This window comes from Phocoena phocoena, chromosome 11 (genome assembly GCF_963924675.1).
Source record: "Phocoena phocoena chromosome 11, mPhoPho1.1, whole genome shotgun sequence".
NCBI classification, from domain to species: Eukaryota; Metazoa; Chordata; class Mammalia; order Artiodactyla; family Phocoenidae; genus Phocoena; species Phocoena phocoena.
In genome coordinates, this window is record NC_089229.1 from 96,004,815 (window position 1) to 96,023,650 (window position 18,836).

At 56.2% G+C, this 18,836-nt stretch overlaps 2 protein-coding genes across 4 annotated transcripts; one reads left to right on the forward strand and one right to left on the reverse strand.

Moving 5' to 3' along the window:
- Positions 1-164: 164 nt before the first annotated feature.
- PTMS (parathymosin) lies at positions 165-4,548 on the reverse strand. The gene is made up of 5 exons (XM_065888327.1): positions 4,343-4,548; positions 1,332-1,403; positions 1,093-1,168; positions 891-952; positions 165-720 (listed from the first exon to the last, which is right to left on the reverse strand). Exons 1-5 carry the CDS (start codon positions 4,385-4,387, stop codon positions 670-672), a joined length of 306 nt encoding a protein of 101 aa, XP_065744399.1. The 5' UTR covers positions 4,388-4,548; the 3' UTR covers positions 165-669.
- Positions 4,549-13,994: 9,446 nt separating this feature from the next.
- Positions 13,995-18,616, forward strand: MLF2 (myeloid leukemia factor 2). Of its 3 annotated transcripts, none has more exons than XM_065887369.1 (9): positions 13,995-14,160; positions 14,738-14,815; positions 15,070-15,196; positions 15,453-15,488; positions 16,123-16,176; positions 16,560-16,688; positions 16,853-17,012; positions 17,620-17,832; positions 18,076-18,616. In XM_065887369.1, the coding sequence occupies exons 2-8, from the start codon at positions 14,766-14,768 to the stop codon at positions 17,805-17,807; spliced, it is 744 nt and encodes a 247-aa protein (XP_065743441.1). In that variant the 5' UTR covers positions 13,995-14,160; positions 14,738-14,765; the 3' UTR covers positions 17,808-17,832; positions 18,076-18,616. The 3 variants fall into 3 exon arrangements, with proteins under 3 accessions (XP_065743441.1, XP_065743442.1, XP_065743440.1); XM_065887370.1 differs by having other exon boundaries at positions 14,000-14,117; XM_065887368.1 differs by lacking the exons at positions 13,995-14,160; positions 18,076-18,616 and adding an exon at positions 15,288-15,290 and having other exon boundaries at positions 14,766-14,815; positions 17,620-17,807.
- The last annotated feature ends 220 nt before the right edge of the window (positions 18,617-18,836 follow it).

Below are 18,836 nucleotides of genomic sequence, written 5' to 3' on the forward strand. Positions count from 1 at the left end.
ACCGCCCCCCCCACCCTATCCACCCGGAGCGCTGCTGCTCTTGTCTTCTCCCGGGGTGGGTGGTAGGAGGGTGCCGCTGGCCGATTTTTTATAGAGGGGAGGGGTCCTGATAGAATGTGCCATTGGCCACCCTCCTTGCTCTGCCCGGGTAAGCAGGAGACAGGTTAAAAACAGAAGCGCGACCGTTTCTTTATTAAATTATACAAAAAGGGGAGGGGAGGGGGGCAGCTGTGGGGCTCGGCCCCAACCCTGTTCCCACCCCGGCCTGGCGCTGTCTGAGAGAAGGGGATCTGAGGGAGACTCAGGGATCAGGCAGGGTAGGGATGGGCAGGATGTGAGGCTGGGATGCAGAGGTTAGGAAGGAGAGGCTCCCAGAGGAGGGTGGGGCTGGCTGCGGGGATGGAGGAGGAGAGGAGGGAGAGGGAGGGGGCCACTGGGGACCAGCTGGGGAGCTCAGATGGAGCAGGTCAGGAGGTGGAAGATGGCAGTGAGGATGGAGGGGGCAGTGTGTGGAGGGGCGGCATGAGAAGGCTGGGGAGAGGGAGGGTGGCAGCTCTGGCGCGGGGCCCAGAGCAGGGAGCCAGGTGAAGAGCGGCTGTGCTCGGCTGTCCTTACCCTCACCTCCAGGCCCCCGAGGGGCCTCCCACCCCCAGCCCACTGGCGCGGGGCTCATGCCGACGCCCCATTTTCTGTCTTCTGCCGCTTGGGATCCGCTTCATCCTGTGGAGAGGGAAAGAGCTGCGGTAGCCGTCACCTGGGAGAGGGACCGCCCTCTGTGCTGCTCCAGCTCCAGCCCCCGCCCTGCACCACCGGGATCTAGGTCCAAATCCAAAGGGCTCCCGGCCCTGCTGCATCCCTGACAGCCCCTCAGCCCACAACCCAGCCCAAACCTCCTCTTCGGCAGCTCTCTTCAGCGCGGGCCCTTCGTCCTCATCTTCTTCTTCTTCCTCATCTGAGGAGCCAGAAATGGGTCATTGGGGAAGGGCTGGAAGCTCCAGCAGAGACCCCCTGTGGCGGCCCTCAGCCCTGCTTCAGCTCTTCAAACCCACCCTGACGGTTCCTCTGAGCCCAGCCTTCCCTGCCCCTCCCCACCTTCCTCGTCTCCTTCATCCTCCTCCTCGCCGTCCTCGGCGGTCTCTTCTTCCTCCTCAGCTCCGTTCTCCTCCTCCTGCGGACAGGAGGGAGGTGTCAGGATGGCCCTGTGCCTCCACCCACCATCCTGCCAAGGGTAAGGGGCCTGAGGGCGGGGTGGCGAGGATGGGAGGGGTCGGGGAAAGGCGGGCCCCCAGGAAGGGAGCTGGGGGCATGGTGGGCAGGTGATCCCTCCGCACCTCCACCACTTCTTTCTTTCGCTCTTTCCGGCTTGCCTTCTCCTCCACCTTCTCTTTCTTCTCCTTTAGGTCCTGCAAGAGAGAGACAGGTCACCTTCCTCTCACCACAGACGATCCGCAGCCCTTAAGTCCCTCCAGGCCCGGTTCTCCCTCTGCAGTGACTTTAGAGGAGTGGGAGATGGAGAAAGTGGGCGGTGCGGCTTAGAGACTGAACAGAGGTCCTAGGGTCCCTCACAGCCACAGAGGGGCTGAGACCAGACACTTTCCCCAAGACTCGAGGGAGGAGAAAAGTGATGAAGCCCGGGAAAAGGCAGCCAAGGTAAGCGCTCATCACCCCCACCAAGTTCTGCCCAACCTCACCGGCTGAAGAGTTCAGCTCAGCAAAGCAAATCCCCTCCATCTGCTCACAGCCCTGATGCCCCACCCCCTCTGGAGGTCCCTCCTTCGCCTGCCCCCTCCCTCTGCCGGCCCTGCTCTGCCTTTTGTCTACCTCTGGGGCCTTTTCCTGAGTACTCTCTCCTGGGCATCCCTCCCAGCTTCCCTCTCAGCTGCGAAAGCCTTTGTTTCTGCCTTTGTGCCCCCCTAATCCTCAGGCTCGTACCTGGCCCAACACTACAGGAATAGGAAGAGACCCTTTAGCACGACTCCCGGTGCCCCCTCTCACTTCTGCCCACTCCTGCCCCTAGGCAGTGCAGGTGGCTTCCTCCTCCCGACCACCCATGGTGCCTGCACCAGCACGGTGTGGGCCCTGGTGTGGTGTGTGCACTGGTGTGGCAGAAGGGTAGGAGTCACCGTTGCCAGGGGGGATGTAGGGGAAGTAGGGTAAGGGAAACGTGGAAGGGACTCTGGGACCTGGTACACGAAGAGACAGACAAGGTCTGTGTGGGCGGGATGGGAAAGTAGAGGGGAAGGTCCCTGTGTAGAGTCCCCTCCCTCCACAAGGCCCCTCTGTCCTTCCCAAGACCCCAGCAGGCACACCTTTGATGTCTTGTCCTGATGTGATGTGGCCCAGGGAGGTGCTCACAAGAGTCCCCTCTCTCGGGACACCACACCAGCCCTTCCAATTGAGATTCCAGTCCTCTCTCTACCCCACCCCTTGGCAGGCACTGTGGTGTCTCTGTGATCGGATCGGATCTGGTGTTGGTGTGCAACTCTGTGTATCCGATTCCATGGGGATGGAAGTTTTCTGGGTGAGTAGATCACCCTGGGAGGGTGTGTCCTTTCTGGAACAGGGTTGGGACAGGAGAGAGGTTTGGTGCTGGGTGGTTGGCCTGGAGGGACACTCAATTCCCTTCTCCCTTTATGGGGAGCGCAAAACGCTTGCCCCTCTCACTCCAGCTAGGTTTCTTCATGCCACTTTGCTGTCCTCATTTCTCTGCCACATGGTCGGTATGGCATTTCTACTACCTGGTGGGCTTTCCCCTACATCCTGGGCCTGGAGAGCCAGGGGATCGTCAGCTTCTCTCTGGGGGCCCCAGCACCAGGTCTGCATGGCCCTGGCCTGAGTTTCTCATCGGGGCTGATGGAGGAAAGGAGAGTGAGTGCCAGGGAGGGAGGGAGTCTACCAGAGGCCAAAGTCCAAGGGGCCGGGCCCTCTCCTCCCCTGTCTGGTCCTGTCCTTCTGGTCACTGTCCTTCCATGATCCCTTTTCCAGGAGGGTATGTGACCTAGGTCTTGTGCTAGGCAGCTCTCTGGCCTCATTTACTCAACACGGGCACACACACTGACACAGGCTGACACTGATTCACACGCACAGCTACAGAGGGGCGCCCACGCGATCCAGAGACACATGGCCCGGTGTTTGGGCATGCTGGCACACACTCTTGAGACAGCACAAGTGCCGAGCCACTCGACACTCACAAAGCAGCCACACGGTTCCAGAACAGCTACGTCTCCACACGCACACATGTAACTGACACGGGCAGTCCCACACACTCGCTGGATTTCAGACATACAAAGACACCTACTCAGTGAAGTCACATGCCACCGCACAGCCCACCGGCGGGCCGCTCAGCACACCTTGTCAGATCTCACACGGAGTCCCTGTCTCCCACTGCCTCGAATCCCATTGGTTCCCCCTTTCACTTCACCGGCCTCCAGGAGACCTCTGTGACCTCCTCAGCAATCACCTCCCACCCAAGGTCGGGCTCCCAGCCCCCAAACCCTGGCCGAATTAATTTCCCCAAGCGACACTCAGCAGGTTCCCTAGGGAAATTAGAGAAAGGCTGGAAGAGAGGCAAGGCCGAAGGGATGGGGCCAGGGAGGGAGCTGACGGGAGCAAGGGCAGCGCGATGCAATGCCATGCAATGCTGGGCCCCAGCTTTTTCGAAGGCTGTTCCCGACCCCCTTCTGGTTTTTAGGAATTCAAGATTCTTTAAGCGTGGGGGGAGACGCTGGAGGAGGGCTATGCAGACTAAGAGAGCTGAAGGCCAGTGGACGAAGGAGTGGATTCAGATGGAAGGAAAGGAGGGAAGGAGAAAATAGACAGAGGCAGTAGCTGTCGGAGGAGAGAAGCAAGAGTCGGTTGGGCCTCGAGGGGAGGGGCCGAGAGGAACAGCCTCCCTGGAGAGTCCTGTTTACACCGGAGGCTCTCAAACCGCTAAGCGGAGGAAAGGTGAGGTCAGACTGGAAGGGAAGACAGAGGACGGGGCGCCGGAGAGGGGCGCGGGGGAGGGGGCAGGGTAGATGAGACGCGCAGAGCTCCGACGGTCACCGGCCGGGGTGGAGGCGCGCGAGCCGGGGCCGGAGAGGGGTGGGGACGGCGCGGGGCCGGAGCGGCCAGGCCGGGAGCCGGGCGCACGGCGCTCGAGAAGCTAGAGGGCGCTGGCGCGAGCCGCGCGGAGCGGGGCAGGCAGCGCCAGGCTGGGGCGCGGGGGGAGGGCGGAGCGGGGTCCACCGGGACCCTGCACCCGGGCAAGCAGTTTGCGGCCGTCGGGGGCGACCTGGGGCGCACGACTGCGCGGAGCCCGGGGGGCGTGCGGAGGCCGGGCCGCCGCCGGCCCCGCCCGTACCTTGGCGCTCAACTCGGCCGCTGCCTCCACGCTCTTCTCCGACATGGTGCCGGGGCCGGGGCCGGGGCTGGCGGGGAGTCGGGGTCCCGGGGCCGGGACGGAAGGGCCCTGGACGGCGGAGGGTGGCCGCGGCCGGAACCTGGCGCGGTGGCGGCGGCGGCGGCGACAGCGGCAGCGGCGGCCGCTCGGCAAGCTGGGGCTCAGGAAGAGGCGGCAGAGGCGCGCGGGGTGGGGCGGGGGTGGGTCTGGAGCGGAGACCCGCAGGGCTGCGGCCGTCCGGAGGGCGGGCGGAAGGGCGGTGCGGGCGGTGGCCGGCGCGCTCCGGCCGCGGTCGCTCGGTCCTCGGCTCGCCGCCCCCGCACCCGCAGAGCTGCCGCCGACCAGCCGCTGCCGCCCCCGGCCAGGGAACCCGCTTATAAAGCGGCGCTGCCCGACGGGAGGGGCTTCCCAGGGGTGGGGCAGGCGGGAGCGGGGAGGAGAAGAGAGGGGAGGAGGATGAAAGCGGAGGTTGGAGAGGTGGGGATAGGAGGATGAAAGCGAGGGGAGGGAGCGCGCGAGAGGCGGGAGGGAGGACTACACCAGGAGGGGGAAATGGAGAGACTACGGTCGCGGCGAGAGGAGTGGGGCGAGGAGGTGGGAAGGGGTGGGGTTCCTGCGGGGAGGTACCTCTCCGAATCCCGACCTACTGCCGGCGAATGTGGAGTGTGTCTTTTGGGGGCGGGCTGGAGGGATGGCCTGGATCCTACAGACACCCCACCAATAGCCTCGAGATTTTTGCCAAGGGGTGGGGTGGGGGGGAAGCAGATGGAAAGGCCGGCCAGGTATTAGAGAAACCAAAAGCTTAAAGAGGAGGAAGAGGGCAGGAGCTACTTCCACATCTCGCTGGATTTCCCCTCTCCTGCGGCATCTACGTTCCCTGGGTGGCCTTGGGAGGGGTTGAGAGAGCAGAAAGGGCCGCCCACCCTTCGTCCTGCCCTAGGCTGACTTTTGTGACCCCTGCTGGGTTCCTCCCTTCCGGGCTCTCGCTTGTGATCTGAGGGGAGTCAGAGGCCTTCCAATCTCCTTTCGCCTTTTTCATCTTCGACCTTTCTTCTTTGCCCATCCCACCTCACTTTTCTTTGCCTGGTCCTTCTATCTTCATCCCTCCTCATCCATTTCTGTCTCACAACTCTTCTTCTGTCACCCCTTCTCCACTTCTCACTTGCCCTCTTCTACCTTCCATCTCTGCCTTCCCTCTCTCTCCAGACAACACTGTTCTTGTCTCATCTGAGTCTGTCACCCGGCCCTATATCCTTAGCTGATTTTCCTCAACTCCTCTTCATGTCCTTATTACCCACATTTTCCCTCTCTTGGTCTTTCTCTTTCCTCTGCTGCCATCTTCCCCAGCCTTTCTGGATGATATCTGCTTCCTTTGCAGGGGGTTCCAGCCCACACTGTTCCACACACCCTCAGCTCCTCTCCTTCAGTCTCAGTATCTTTGGGTCATTTTGAGAAGCTTGGGGTTTCAGGAGGGGACAGGAGGCCTGGGGTGTGTAGCAAAGGTCAGGAAGGTGGATGGGATGGAAGGCTAGGGCTTGGAAAAAGGTATCTCTGGTGTATGTGCACTCCTGTATTTGTCTATCATTAGTCTTCATCTTTTTATCATTTTCATTTTCTTTATAAAAAAAAGACATAACTGACCAATCATCACCATTTAGTCTTTGAGTGCTTAAATACCCCATCTTTTGGTCCTTGATGTCCACACCTCCTAATTTATCTTTCGACTCTTCTATCAGTTTCTCAGTCTCTGTCTCCTCAGAAATCTAGGAGCCCCACCCAGGTTTCTCCTTGCCGACTTCTGTCCATCTTTCTCTGAGATCTTTCCATCTCTGTCTCTGTTTCTCTTGACATACTCGCTGATGTCTTTAGCGATCTCTGACCCTCTCTATCTCTGTACTCTCTTGCTTCATTTATCTCCCTCTCCCCCCTCCTCCCTCTTCCCCCCCCCCCCCCCCCCCCCCGCCCAGTCTCCCTGTCTCGCTCCCTCCCCGTCAGTCTCTTTCCTCTCCCTCCCACCCTCCTTTCCTCTTCCCCCCTTCTCCACCTAGCAGCCCCGCCTGCTGTCTCGGACACCCTGCTGGGCTCTTACCCTGTTGCCCTGGTAACCGCCCCCCACTCCGGTCATCTCCACTCCCCTCCCCCCCCTCCAATCACCGCCACCAACAACCTCCATCCACCTTCCTCCTATTTTTCCTGAGAGCCAATAGAAACTCTGTTGCCAGGTGGAATGCTCATTTGAATCAGCCAATCCAGGAGCCTAACTGCTTGCCCTGCCTTATATGGGGATTTGAGGAGGGCCACTCCCCCCACTCCAGCCCCACAGGGGACCAGCCCCTCCACTGTCCTTTATCCCCGCCCTGGAGAGAGCCTAGGACCCTCCCTCTCACCCTTTTATAAGGGTCTGGCTTCCCATTTCCCTAACTGGGACCACCGGGGTTAGTGTGGGCTGTGGGTTGGACTGTGGGCTGGGCCTGAGGGCCGGGGGTGGGAATGAGGTGTGATTAGGGAAGGGGAGGCGGAGGGAGCCGGGAATTTTGCCCAGGGAGGGGTGTCTGGGAGCGGAGGCAGCTGCAGTGGAAAATTCCAGGGAGATGGAGAGGCAGAGAATGGGAATCCTGCCCCAAGGCCCAAGGGAGAGCCTTGAGAATCTAAGAGTTTGGACACTAGGGTCCGCAGGGACCAAAGGAAAAAGTGGGAAGCAGGAGGCCTGGATCTAATTCCTTCCTGCATGGGAGAAGCACCCCTTAGCCCTCGCTCTCTGGTTGGACAACACATGTCTCCTGAAGTCTTGGCTTCCTAAGAAGAAAGCTACACACTTAGGATGAATTTGGAAGGAGTGGGATGCTGAGAGCCCACCCCCTATTCCTTGGGGTTAGTCTCTGGGCCTCTGGGGCCAAGAGTGTTAAATGATGCCAGCCTGTGTTTACTACTTTCCAAAGAATGATTTCTGAGGCCTTGTGGAAGCTTGCCTATTCCTAGAGTTCTTTTAGTTCGCAATTCAACGGAGAATTTTCCACTGGTTGAATGGGGAAACCTGTGCCTTCTTACACATTTTCTGGAGGTGGGAAAAGGAAGGCCAGGTGAGAATAGGGGAGGCCCGAGCCCCCTGGAAACTTCTGACATCCCAGCAATTCCCTCACTATTCTGTAGAAGGTGTTCAACTCTATAACTATTTCCATCTCATTCTGAAGTGAATTCTTCCCCCTCTTAGCTTCCTGGGTTTTTTCAGTTTGCCTCTTTATCTGATAGGTTAAGTGCTAAGGAAGGCGTTGTTAGCTATCATTCAAGGATGGGAGGACAGAAACCTGAAAGTTGGGCCTCTCCACTCCTCACTATACTCTTCATCCCATTCCACTCCCAATGACCTCGTTTGCTATTCCTCATTTTTCCTTTGCTTTAAAAAAAAAAAAAATCCTTTCAAAACTCAAGACAGTAGAGAGTTGAGAGGAGATGGATTCCTAGACTTAGGCTGGACTCTGTCCAACAAAATTTTCTGTGATGACGGGAATGTTCTATACCTGCAGTTTCCAATACAGTGGCCACAAGCCACGTGTAGTCACTGAATACTTGAAATGTGGCCAGTGCAACTGAGGAACTGTGTTTTTTACTTGAATTTTAATGAAATTTATTTATTTATTTTTGGGCTGCGTTGGGTCTTCGTCGCTGGGTGCGGGCTACTCTTCCTTACGGCGTGTGGGCTTCTTATTGCGGTGGCTTCTCTTGTTGTAGAGCATGGGCTCTAGGCACGCGGGCTTCAGTAGTTGTGGCGCATGGGCTCAGTAGCTCGCGGCATGTGGGATCTTCCAGGACCAGGGATCAAACCCGTGTCCCCTGCATTGGCAGGTGGATTCTGTGCCACCTGTGCCACCAGGGAAGTCCCTTATTTATTTATTTTAAATAGAAGTCTACCTCATTCTTTTTTATTTTATTTTTTTTCTGTCATGCTGCACGGCCTGTGGGATCTTAGTTCCCTGACCAGGGATTGAACCCAGGCCACAGCAGTGAGAACGCTGAGTCCTAACCACTGGACTGCCAGGGAATTCCCAATTTTAATTCAATTTAAATAACCCTAGTGGCTACCATATTGGACAGCACCACTTCAGACCCTGGCCCTAAACTGCCTTTTCTTTTTCTATCTCGTCTCTTGTCTCCATCCCCAGTGTTCTGTACATGGAAAGTCAAAAGCAATTCTGGCTGCCGTGTTGGAAGGTCACCTGGGCCACTGTTGTCATGTACTTTACCACAGGTGCATGATTGCTCAGGATTTCCACATTTTCATAGATGAAACAGACGATGTGGCCGACCCAGAGTAGAGGAAAGTGAAAGTGAAAAGGCTAGGGGAGATGGTACCAGGAGTGACAGCTAGAGGCTTATTCTGCCCAGAAGTTAAAAGGCCGAGGGAGGACTTAATAATCTGGAGGAGGTTATTCAGTCAACGGTGCCAACTGAACCCATGCAGGTGGCTCAGGTCTCAGGGGTCCTGTTCTCACTCAGTCTCCCTAAGCGACTCCATCACGCACCTCCAATGGTACAAGTCCCACTGACAACGCATACCTCAAACGCTGATGACTCTCAAACCCATATCTCCAGCGCCAGCTTCTCTCCTGAGTGCGAGTCATGACTCCAATTCCCTTCTGTCTTCTCTCCCTGGATCCTCCACAGCGTCTCAACCCCATGCCTTCCAACTGCAACTCCCCCATTTTTCTATTTCAGTTAAAGATCCCGTCCCCCACCCATTTATTCATGCCAAGGGGTCATCCGAGACGCCGCCTCTTCCTTTCTTCCCTAGATCCTTCACATTTCACTTTCTAAAGGTTCCTTGAGCACCCCCTCTTCTCTCCAAGCCCGGTCCTGCCCCTGCTCCAAGGGTCAACATCACTCACTGACTTTAAGCCTAATTAATCTGGGTTTTCAATCATGATTTAAGAGTTTTTGTATCTTCAGCACCTACTGCTGTACCTGGCATATTGTAGAAGCTCAAAAATGTTTGTTGAAATGCACAAACTGCTTTTCTACCTAAAATCTCACCTTCCGCTTGAAATGCTCTCCTGGCTGCCCTATCCCACCCCCCCGAGCCACTCACTCCCTCTTCTGAACCACTTTTGCCCTTTTAATATACATCTTCCTATGACGGCCTTCATCCCGGGATTATCATGGATTCCATGTTGGCAACCCTCACTGGACTGTGAACCCGGTTGGGCAGAGACCGTGTCTTGTCTTTTCATCTCCAGCACCTTGCACCGTGCCTGGCGTGTAGTAGGAGCTCCATAAATGTTTACTGACAGGAACTACCACACAGGCAGCGCACACTTCAATCCTTAAAGCCCACGTTAATCACGAGACATGCTGCCTCCTTGGGGAGGCCTTCTTGAAATGATCGACAACAGGAAGTTCTTAAGACTTAAAATTCCACTGCTAATGCCAACCATTAACGTTAGCATACCTGCCCAAGGTAGTCTAACATCTAATATCTTATGGTCGAACTAGGCATGGGATTCACGTATTCCTGTTGTGCTCCTCCTGCTTTGGGTGGCTAGCTTCTAAAGGGAAGACTGACCACTCCGTTATCCGGTGTAGCCCTGTGGTTAGGATCACAGTTTCAGCCAGACACAATTTCCATATGTTCTCAAGCTAACCCTATATGCACACAGTCCAGTGTGTCCAGCAGAGTGGTCATTTATTTCTCATTCAGTTGCCCAGGTCAGAAAACCCTGGGGTTATTCTTTCTTTTTCTCCTTTTCCGGCTATGCCTCGCGGCTCTCAGAGATCTTACTTCCCCAACCAGGGATTGAACCCAGGGCCACAGCAGTGAAGGCGCCAAATCCTAACCACTGGACCACCAGGGAACTCCCTCTGGAGTCATTCTTGACTCTTCTCCCTTGTACTGCATCCAACCATCAGCACATTGTTAACTCCATCTTCAAAACATACCTAGAATCTGACCATTTCTCGCCTCCACTGTTTCTAACCTACTCTAAGCCGTCTGGATATGGCTACAGCATGCTAATAGGTCCTCCTGTTTCTGCTGTGGTCCCCCCAATGGTCTCTTCTCCGTACAACAGCCAGAGTGGTCCTTTGTAGGTCTTACAGAGTCCCACGGGATCTGGCTTCCTTCTTGCTCTGTGCCTTGTTTCTCACTACGGCTCTTCCTTTCATTCACATCAGTCTAGGCACATTGGCTTCTTTGTTCCGTGAACACACTAAGCATACTTCTGCCTTAGGGCCTTTGCACTTGCTTTTTCCTCTGCCCAGAATGCCTTAACCCCAGTCTGCTTAAGAGTCACCTTATCAATGAGGCCATCCCTAGTCACCCTAACAAGCAACTACCACCTCCCAGCTGCTTGCCTGTCCCTCTACCCAACTTCCAACCTGCTTTATTTTTCTCTCTGTGTATCACTATATCTCCAGAGCCAGAAACAGTGCCTGACACAGTAGGCATTCAATAAATATTTGTTGAATGGATGTGAATATAAAACAAACTGAAAAGCTGGTTTTTAAAAACATGTTCCTGAGTCATTTTTCAATCTCACTCTGATCTGGTGTCCACTATACAACTCAGTCTCTCTACCTGGGGCAACTTAGTGCTAATTGTCAGGGTTTATCTCCCCCCCCCCCATACACATGCACATACACATACACAAATCACACCCATTCACGTTGGCTCAGGCTGGAATCCAGTCTCCCCTAACTCCATCATCGCCCCATCCTCACTCTGCTCCAATAGCCAACTGCCCTGGGATTGCTCCAGATGCGTGAGCTCACATCTAACAAGGGCCCCTTTTCTGTCCCAGCTCTACTCTCTCAAGGACTTCCTGACTTTGGCTCCATCAGATAAAGCAGTGAAGAGAAACCACTGTTTCTCTTCCTTCCCAACAATGCTTATCCCCTTTTGAGCTCAGCCTCACCCCTGGCAGGGCCCACCCTCCCTCCTACATCTTATCATCTACAGGAAACTCTGATGACTGAGGAATTTCTGTTCATCAGAATTCACTGGACAGAGACGTGAGAAAGGAAGGAAGGAGGGATAGAGGGAAGGAAGGAAGGAAGGAAGGAAGGAAGAAGGGGGGAGGGAGGGGGAAGGAAGGGATGGGAAGGTGACGGAGAAGGAAGACAGACACAAACTGTGTCTGGGTGACAGAAAGGTTACTTGTAAAATTACATTCCTTCAATTCCTGGAGTGGATGGCTGCCTATCTGGTCCACCGCTGGGCACTCTGAAAATGAGCTCTGCATTTCCTCCTTCATCCCCATCTGTTCAAGGATCTCTTTTTTTAAAACAAATTATTTATTTATTTATTTTGGGTGCGCTGGGTCTTCGATGCTGCACGTGGGTTTCTCTAGTTGTGGCGAGCGGGGGCTACTCTTTCTTGTGGTGAGCGGGCTTCTCATTGCGGTGGCTTCTCCCGTTGCGGAGCACGGGCTCTAGACGTGCGGGCTTCAGTAGCTGTCGCACGTGGGCTCAGTAGTTGTGGCATGTGGGCTCAGTAGTTGTGGCTCACGGGGCTCTAGAGCACAGGCTCAGTAGTTGTGGCACATGGACTTAGTTGCTCCGCGGCATGTGGGATCTTCTCGGACCAGGGCTCGAACCCGTGTCCCCTGCATTGGCAGGCAGATTCTTAACCACGGCGCCACCAGGGAAGTCCCAAGGATCTCTTTTTAACCTGAGACAAAGCCCAGGTCATAGTTAGATGCTAAACTGTAATTTGTAAATATTCCTAGGAGATGTAATTGATTTAAAATCATGCAAAGGTAAAAATGACTGATAAACCAGATTTTTTTCTTTAATTTCATTTTCTTGGCCACACCGTGCGGCATGCAGGATCTTAGTTCCCTGACAAGGGATCAAACCTGTGCCCCCTGCAGTGGAAGTGCAAAGTCTTAACCACTGGACCACCAGGGAAGTCCCTGATATCAGATTCTTAAGTCTTGGAAGGAAAAAGAGAAAGAGCTCTAGACACCTAAAGACAGTAGGTAGAGGATACAAGGTAATGGAAAAAGACCAAAGGAGGAGTCTAGAAGCTAAGCTGCATCTCCTAGGCATCTCTGTGGAAGGCTGGACATGAAATGAGGAGGGAGAGGCTGGAAGGTAAGGCCCACTCTTCCTTAAGTCTGGGCTGCAGAACTCTCCTGGGACAACTCTTGATCACGTGTCAAAATGCTTTTGTTTGGGAGCAAGAGGAAAAGGGGCACTTGCATGGCGGCATGTTTAGAGATAGAGCATCTGGAAGATAAAAGATTTTACTAAGTCTCTTACCCAGAAATATCAATGGAAAATACATTTTCTTATTTTTCTGTCTTTGGCTTTAACTTTGCCAGTCTGCCAGCTTCTAATTTCTCTCTGTTCCTCTCTGTCTCCACTATTGTGTTTTTCCTCTTTAATAATGATCAAGTCCAAAGAAACCTAAGAAGCCCCGCTCCCACCACCTTCTCCTGAGTCACCAGGGACCCCCTTCACCTCCTTCCCCAGGGAAGTGCTGGGGATGGGAACAAGCCTCTCTCACAGGCCCACAGATGTCAGGCCCGCTAACGTGGCTAGCGGCCAGTGTAAAGAACCAGGAGAGCTGGAGTCTGGAGGGGTCCGGTCTAAAGTCCACCCCGGACAGTCCAAATCCCCTGACACCCAGGGGGAGGGCCCTTCTCTCCATTTGGGCCAGATTTTATGCAAGACATTTAGTATGTCAAAGTGTCAGTCTTTGGCCTTCGAGTCGAGTCAGGTCTCCTGGGCCTGTCTGCAACTCTGCCCCTGGGTGAGCTTGGTTAATGGAGCGCTCCACCCCTTTCTACTCCCAAACGTTAGACCCTTGACCTACCTACCTACTTGACTCGAGGCAAGAAAAGATCAGTGCGGACTGGGAGCCCCAGAGGATACAGGAGTTAGAGAAGAGAAAGCGGAGATTGGCATTAAACGAAAAGGTTTCAGAACTAGGGCCTCTCCCCAGTGTGACCCTCCACAGCAGGGTAACTGAGGGGGGGTCCGGGAGCCTCGCCAACGCCAGTTCCCAAGGGGCTGCACTTCTAGCCTGGCCGAAGAGCGCCATCTGGCGGCCGGTCCCCAACCTGGACTCTTTTTGCCCCAGCCTGAGTTCTCGAAGCCAGAGGAAGACCTGGGCAGAACTGTCACCTCCTCTCCTACGTCACTCCGAGGGCCCCGCCCCTGCCTGGAACGCGCCTCCCCCGTAGAACTGCCGCCCTTCCTCCCTCTTGGGATGAAAGCTTCCTGGGTAGAAATCTGCTTATTGCTCCCCCAGGGATCCGCCCCACCTCGTGGGGCCCGTGAGGAGCCTGCCCTCCCCCATGGGAATCTGCCCGCGTCCTCTTCCGTCTTCCTCCCCTCGCGGCGATGGACTCTTCTGCTCCTCCCCCACACCCTTACAGGGAGCCTCCTCCAGTCCACAGGACCCAAATCCAGGTTACTAACGAGGCCTCCCCTCCCCTGGTCCCGGAAGACTCCGCGAGTCCCTGCTTCGCGGCCCGGGAGCCAGCCTCGCGCACGCGCGCGCGAGCGCGCGCGCCACAAGCCCGCTCGTGGGCGGAGCTCCGCAGGCCTAAGGGGGGGGGGGCTGTCCCATCGTGACGTCACTTCCGCCCGGGCCTGGCCGGGGCTCGGGCTCAGTGGGCCGAGGAGGGGCACGGAGGTGGCAGCTGTGTGAGGAGACTGTTCGGGAGGCCGAGGAGCTCACGCCCGGACCAATCCCGCGTCCCGGGCCGCAAGCCTCGATCCTGCCGCGCACCGAGAGGCGAGACCGGCCGGATGGGCCGCTGAGTCCGGATCGGGGACCGGTGAGGCTCAAGCGGAGCGGGCAGCCGGTCCGGGGTGGGAGCGGCCCGTGGGGCTGCAGGGACCCCGGGAGCCTGGGTTGCCGGGAGGGGAGCGGGTCAAGCCTGCCTCTTGCTCGCCCGGCAGGGAGGCAGGGCCTGGGGGGGTGCCGCCGCCCGGCGCTGAGGGGACGGTGAGGCCCGCCCGGGGGAGGCCTGGCGGCGGCCGAGTGTGAGGAGGGGGCGGGGTGGGGGTCATTAATGCGGGCGGAGGGCCGGCATTTGGGATTCGCCTGCGGAAAGGTGGCGTCGGGGGAAGGGGAGTGTGCTTCTGGCCAGGGCTTTGGGAAGAGGATGGCTCTGAGTGGGGGAGGCAGAAAACAGGCTTGGAAAAATTTTCCATGGTCCTCCTTCGGGGAGAGGTTTGAAGAGCTGTGCTTTCCCTAGAGGGTGATGTTGAACACCTGCAGAAGGGTCTCCCTGGAGTTTGGGGGGCCAGTTCCAGTATTTGGAAAGGGACCATGCTCTGAGAGTCCCTGCCCTGAGCGGGTGTGCGAAAAGCCTGGCCGCCTCCAACATTTGAGCCTCCACATCTTCACAGTGTGGAGCCCCCTGGAGCTAAAATCAGGATGTTCCGCTTCATGAGGGACGTGGAGCCTGAGGACCCCATGTTCCTGATGTGAGTATCCATCCCCTCCCCCTCCTACTCTGGAGCACGCATCCGCTCCACTTCAGGTCTCTGACTAGTTGAGCCAGACATCTGGACTCTTCGCGGGCACCGATCACAACTTGGTGGCCACTCAGCCCCAGCTCAGACTTCGAGGGGAAATCTGTGCCACTGGTTCCCTATGGCTCTTTTCTTCGGGGGAGCGGCGGGTGGGAGGTACTGACTGCTGGTCCTTCTGCCACCCGCACCGTATACTCCCTGCACAGGGACCCCTTTGCCATTCACCGTCAGCACATGAACCGGATGTTGTCGGGCGGCTTTGGATACAGCCCCTTCCTCAGCATCACAGATGGCAACATGCCAGGGACCAGGCCTGCCAGCCGCAGGATGCAGGTAATGGTGCTGCAACAGACCTGAGACCCGAAGAAAGGTTGGAGCGTGGTCAGTAAAGTGCTTGATTTTCCTTGCACAACGGCCAACTTAGCAAGTAGGATGCCTTCTAGGAGTGGGGAAAGGGGTCTGGAAAAACAGGCTTTGTGATCCCCTTTTGAGAGGAGGATGGAAAAGCAACAGAGGCCATGGGCTTGGTTTGGGATGGTAATGAGATAGGATGTGGTCCCTAATTTCTGTTCCTTATGTCTTCCTGTAGGCTGGGGCTGTCTCCCCCTTCGGGATGCTGGGAATGGTGAGTCCTCATCTCCTTGCGTCCTTCCATCTCAGACATGCTTTATACCCTTAGATATTATTTCCAGATGTGCCTCTTTGGATAGTCTTATGGGTAACCCTAGAATCCTCGTGTAGTGTTCACAGAGCTCTGGGCCTGCTGTGTGCTGAGTTCTGGGAGTTCACGATGCTAACTTACTGGCTCCTGTACTTCTAGGAGCGGTACCCATTAGGAAGATATCATTGCCTGATATAATTGTTCTTTTGAGGAAGGATGTGCTGTTGAAAGGCCAACTAGAGAGGGCTTGTAGAAGATTTTTCTACAGTTTCAGAACCAACCCCTTATAGGTTAGAATCCAGTGACATTGGCTTGCTTCCTAAAGGTAGGAGGAAATAGGGCAGCCGGGAGAAGGAACATGGGATAAGAGCAGCCACAGAGACTGAGGAGGAGGAGGGCAGCGGCATACAGGAGGAGAAGCGTGGAGAGAAGCACGCCTGTTCTGGTCCTGTTCACGAGGAATGAGGAAGAGCAGCTGCTAGATGTGAAGGAAAGGGAGAGAGGGAACGTGTAGCTATGTAGCCCGTGGGAGCCCGAGCGCGCCCACCTCTGATCGTGGCCCTGCTTTCTGACTCTGTTTTCCGTCTCTTTGCTCCAGTCGGGCGGCTTCATGGACATGTTTGGGATGATGAACGACATGATTGGGAACATGGTGAGACTCTTGCCCTATTCCATCCCCTTCCCTGGCCCTGTTCCCAGTGATGGCTGGCAACACCTTGAGTCCCCAGTGGCGGGAGTGGGGAAGGGCATACTTGTGGAGTGTGCAAGCTGGATAAGGCCACTGGACCCGGAGAGTGCGGGTTCCTGAGTGGGAATCAGCAGTGCACCTTATGAAGCGTGCACTTAAGGCTCCGTCTCTTGGGGTCCTTCTGGCATGTTGTTGGACTCAGAGGAATTTGGGGGGTAATGATGAGTCCTGATGTTTTCACGTTTTGTGAGAAAGATATGGGCAGGCACAGGCGGCCGAAGGGAGGGATCCCTTCCCCGGAGGCGAACCCCTCCCCACACAGCCCTGCTGTTCCCTTCCGTCCTCAGGAGCACATGACAGCTGCAGGTAACTGCCAGACCTTTTCATCCTCCACTGTCATCTCCTACTCCAATACGGGCGCCGGCGCGCCCAAGGTCTACCAAGAGACAGCAGAGATGCGCTCGGCCCCAGGCGGGGTGAGTTGGAGGGCTCCTCCTGTCCCAGAGGAGGCACGATCGGATGGCCCCCACAGAAATCCTGGCTGCTTTTTTCAGGATTGGGTCGCGGGCGGCCTTTCTGGGCTGGTGCAGCCGGGCTTTGGAAGGAGCCGCTGAGTGTGCCATGCTCTGCCTCCCCCCAGATCCGGGAGACTCGGAGGACTGTACGGGACTCGGACAGTGGGCTGGAGCAGATGTCCATTGGGCATCACATCCGAGACAGGGCTCACATCCTGCAGCGCTCCCGAAACCACCGCACGGGGGACCAGGAGGAGCGGCAGGACTATATCAACCTGGATGAGAGTGAGCCTTCCTTCCCGCTGCGCGGCCGGCCCGCTTCCCGGCCGCCGGCAGCCCCTGCCCCGGTCCCATGAGCCGGGAGATAGCAGCTCTCTCTCCCTACCTCCGTAGATATTTCTTGGGCAACATTATGGTTGAGCCCCATGTTCTTAACTTACTCGGAGCTTTTTTGTCAGCTTAGGGCTAAGTCAGTGCCGGCAACGTCCTCACCGTGCAAGGCAAACTTTGTCACCTAAGTCAGATACTGATAGTAATCTACCCGTCTCCATCTGGATCCGTTGTTTTAGTTCTTCTTACTTATTTCTTTGAAGTCGACAAATATTTATTAAATACTTACAGTGTGCGTGGGACTGCACCGAGTAACTGAGTAGTTATCCCATTCCTGACTGCCTCCATGCTGCCAGAAGCCCTGATTGCCTCCATTGCCTCCATGCTTCCAGGAGCCATGTTGAATCCAAAATTGCTAAATAAGTCGCTTCCCTTCCCCAGCACGTCCCCCCACACAGCCTTTCAGCCTTCGCCCTGGGTTTTGGTCGTGAGCCACCCCGGGTCTGCCCCGGGAAGCCAGGCGGTACACAGGTGTCGTGTGTGGTCTCCGTGTCCTCCCCAGGTGAGGCCGCCGCCTTTGATGATGAGTGGCGGAGGGAGACTTCCCGATACCGGCAGCAGCGCCCCCTGGAATTTCGGAGGCACGAGGCTTCTGGCGGTGGGGGGCGGAGGGCTGAGGGGCCTCCCCGCCTGGCCATCCAGGGACCCGAGGACTCCCCGTCTCGACAGTCCCGCCGCTATGACTGGTGAGGGCCCCGGGCCCTCGGCCTCTCGTGTAAGTACTGAGGGGGCTGAGGCCTCAGGCACAGGCCGGGGTGGGGAGCGTGTGGTACCCGGCCCTCAGGCTTGAGGCAGAAGCAGCCCACGTGTCCAGCAAACACCGCCTTTGACAGCCGAAGTTTTAGTTGGTACGGAAGGACAGAAGAGTGTCCTCACCGGAATAAGGGATGAGCCACCACCCCTGGCTTTTATATTTTGTCTTCCTTTTGACTTGTGTTCATCTCTTTTCCCCCTCCAGGTACGGGCTGAGAGGCTGAGAAGTCATCCCCTGAAATAACTTTTCCTCTTAAACTCCCACTCCCAATTTAATATTAAATTAACAGGCCAGCTGGCCCCCACCTCTCCCTGGGGGTCTCAGCGAGAACCTTTCACTCCCCCTTTACCTACGTTTTCCTTCTTTAATCTCCTTACCATGATGACTCCACTTCTTCTGTCTCCACTAACTTGAGTTTTCACTTTGCTACCCCATCTCTGAAACTCCTTCCCTTCCCCGTTCTACCCCTGCCGTGCATCGAAGGGGCTTTTGGGGTGGGCTCTGGGTTTAGGGGCCTCAGTGACCCTGGATCTTTGCCCACCTCCTCCCCAGATTCCCCGCTGCAGGGCCCATAGCCCTGGTCCAGGGCTGTGTGTGGAGGGAAGAACCGGTTCCCAACCCAGTCTCCCTTCCCAGCCGCTACGCCACATCAAAATCTGCCCCACATCCTTCTCGGCCTTTATTTTTTGATTTGTGCAGCTTGTAACTAGGTGTTTATGGAATAAAGGAGAATGGAGAAAAGACCAAGTAGGATTCTGGCATTACTTTTTTTTTTTAACTTATTTTACTGAAATGCCGTTGATCTACAGTGCTGTGTCTGGCTTCACTTTTGCTCTTTTCCCTGTTCAATTTCAACCCTCCTGTCTCCTTCTGGTCACCTTACCTTCCCTCTCTCTCTGTGCGTGGCCTTCTTAACTCAAGTTCAAGCCCAGCACCTCAGTGGTACCGCAGTGGGGCTGTCAGAG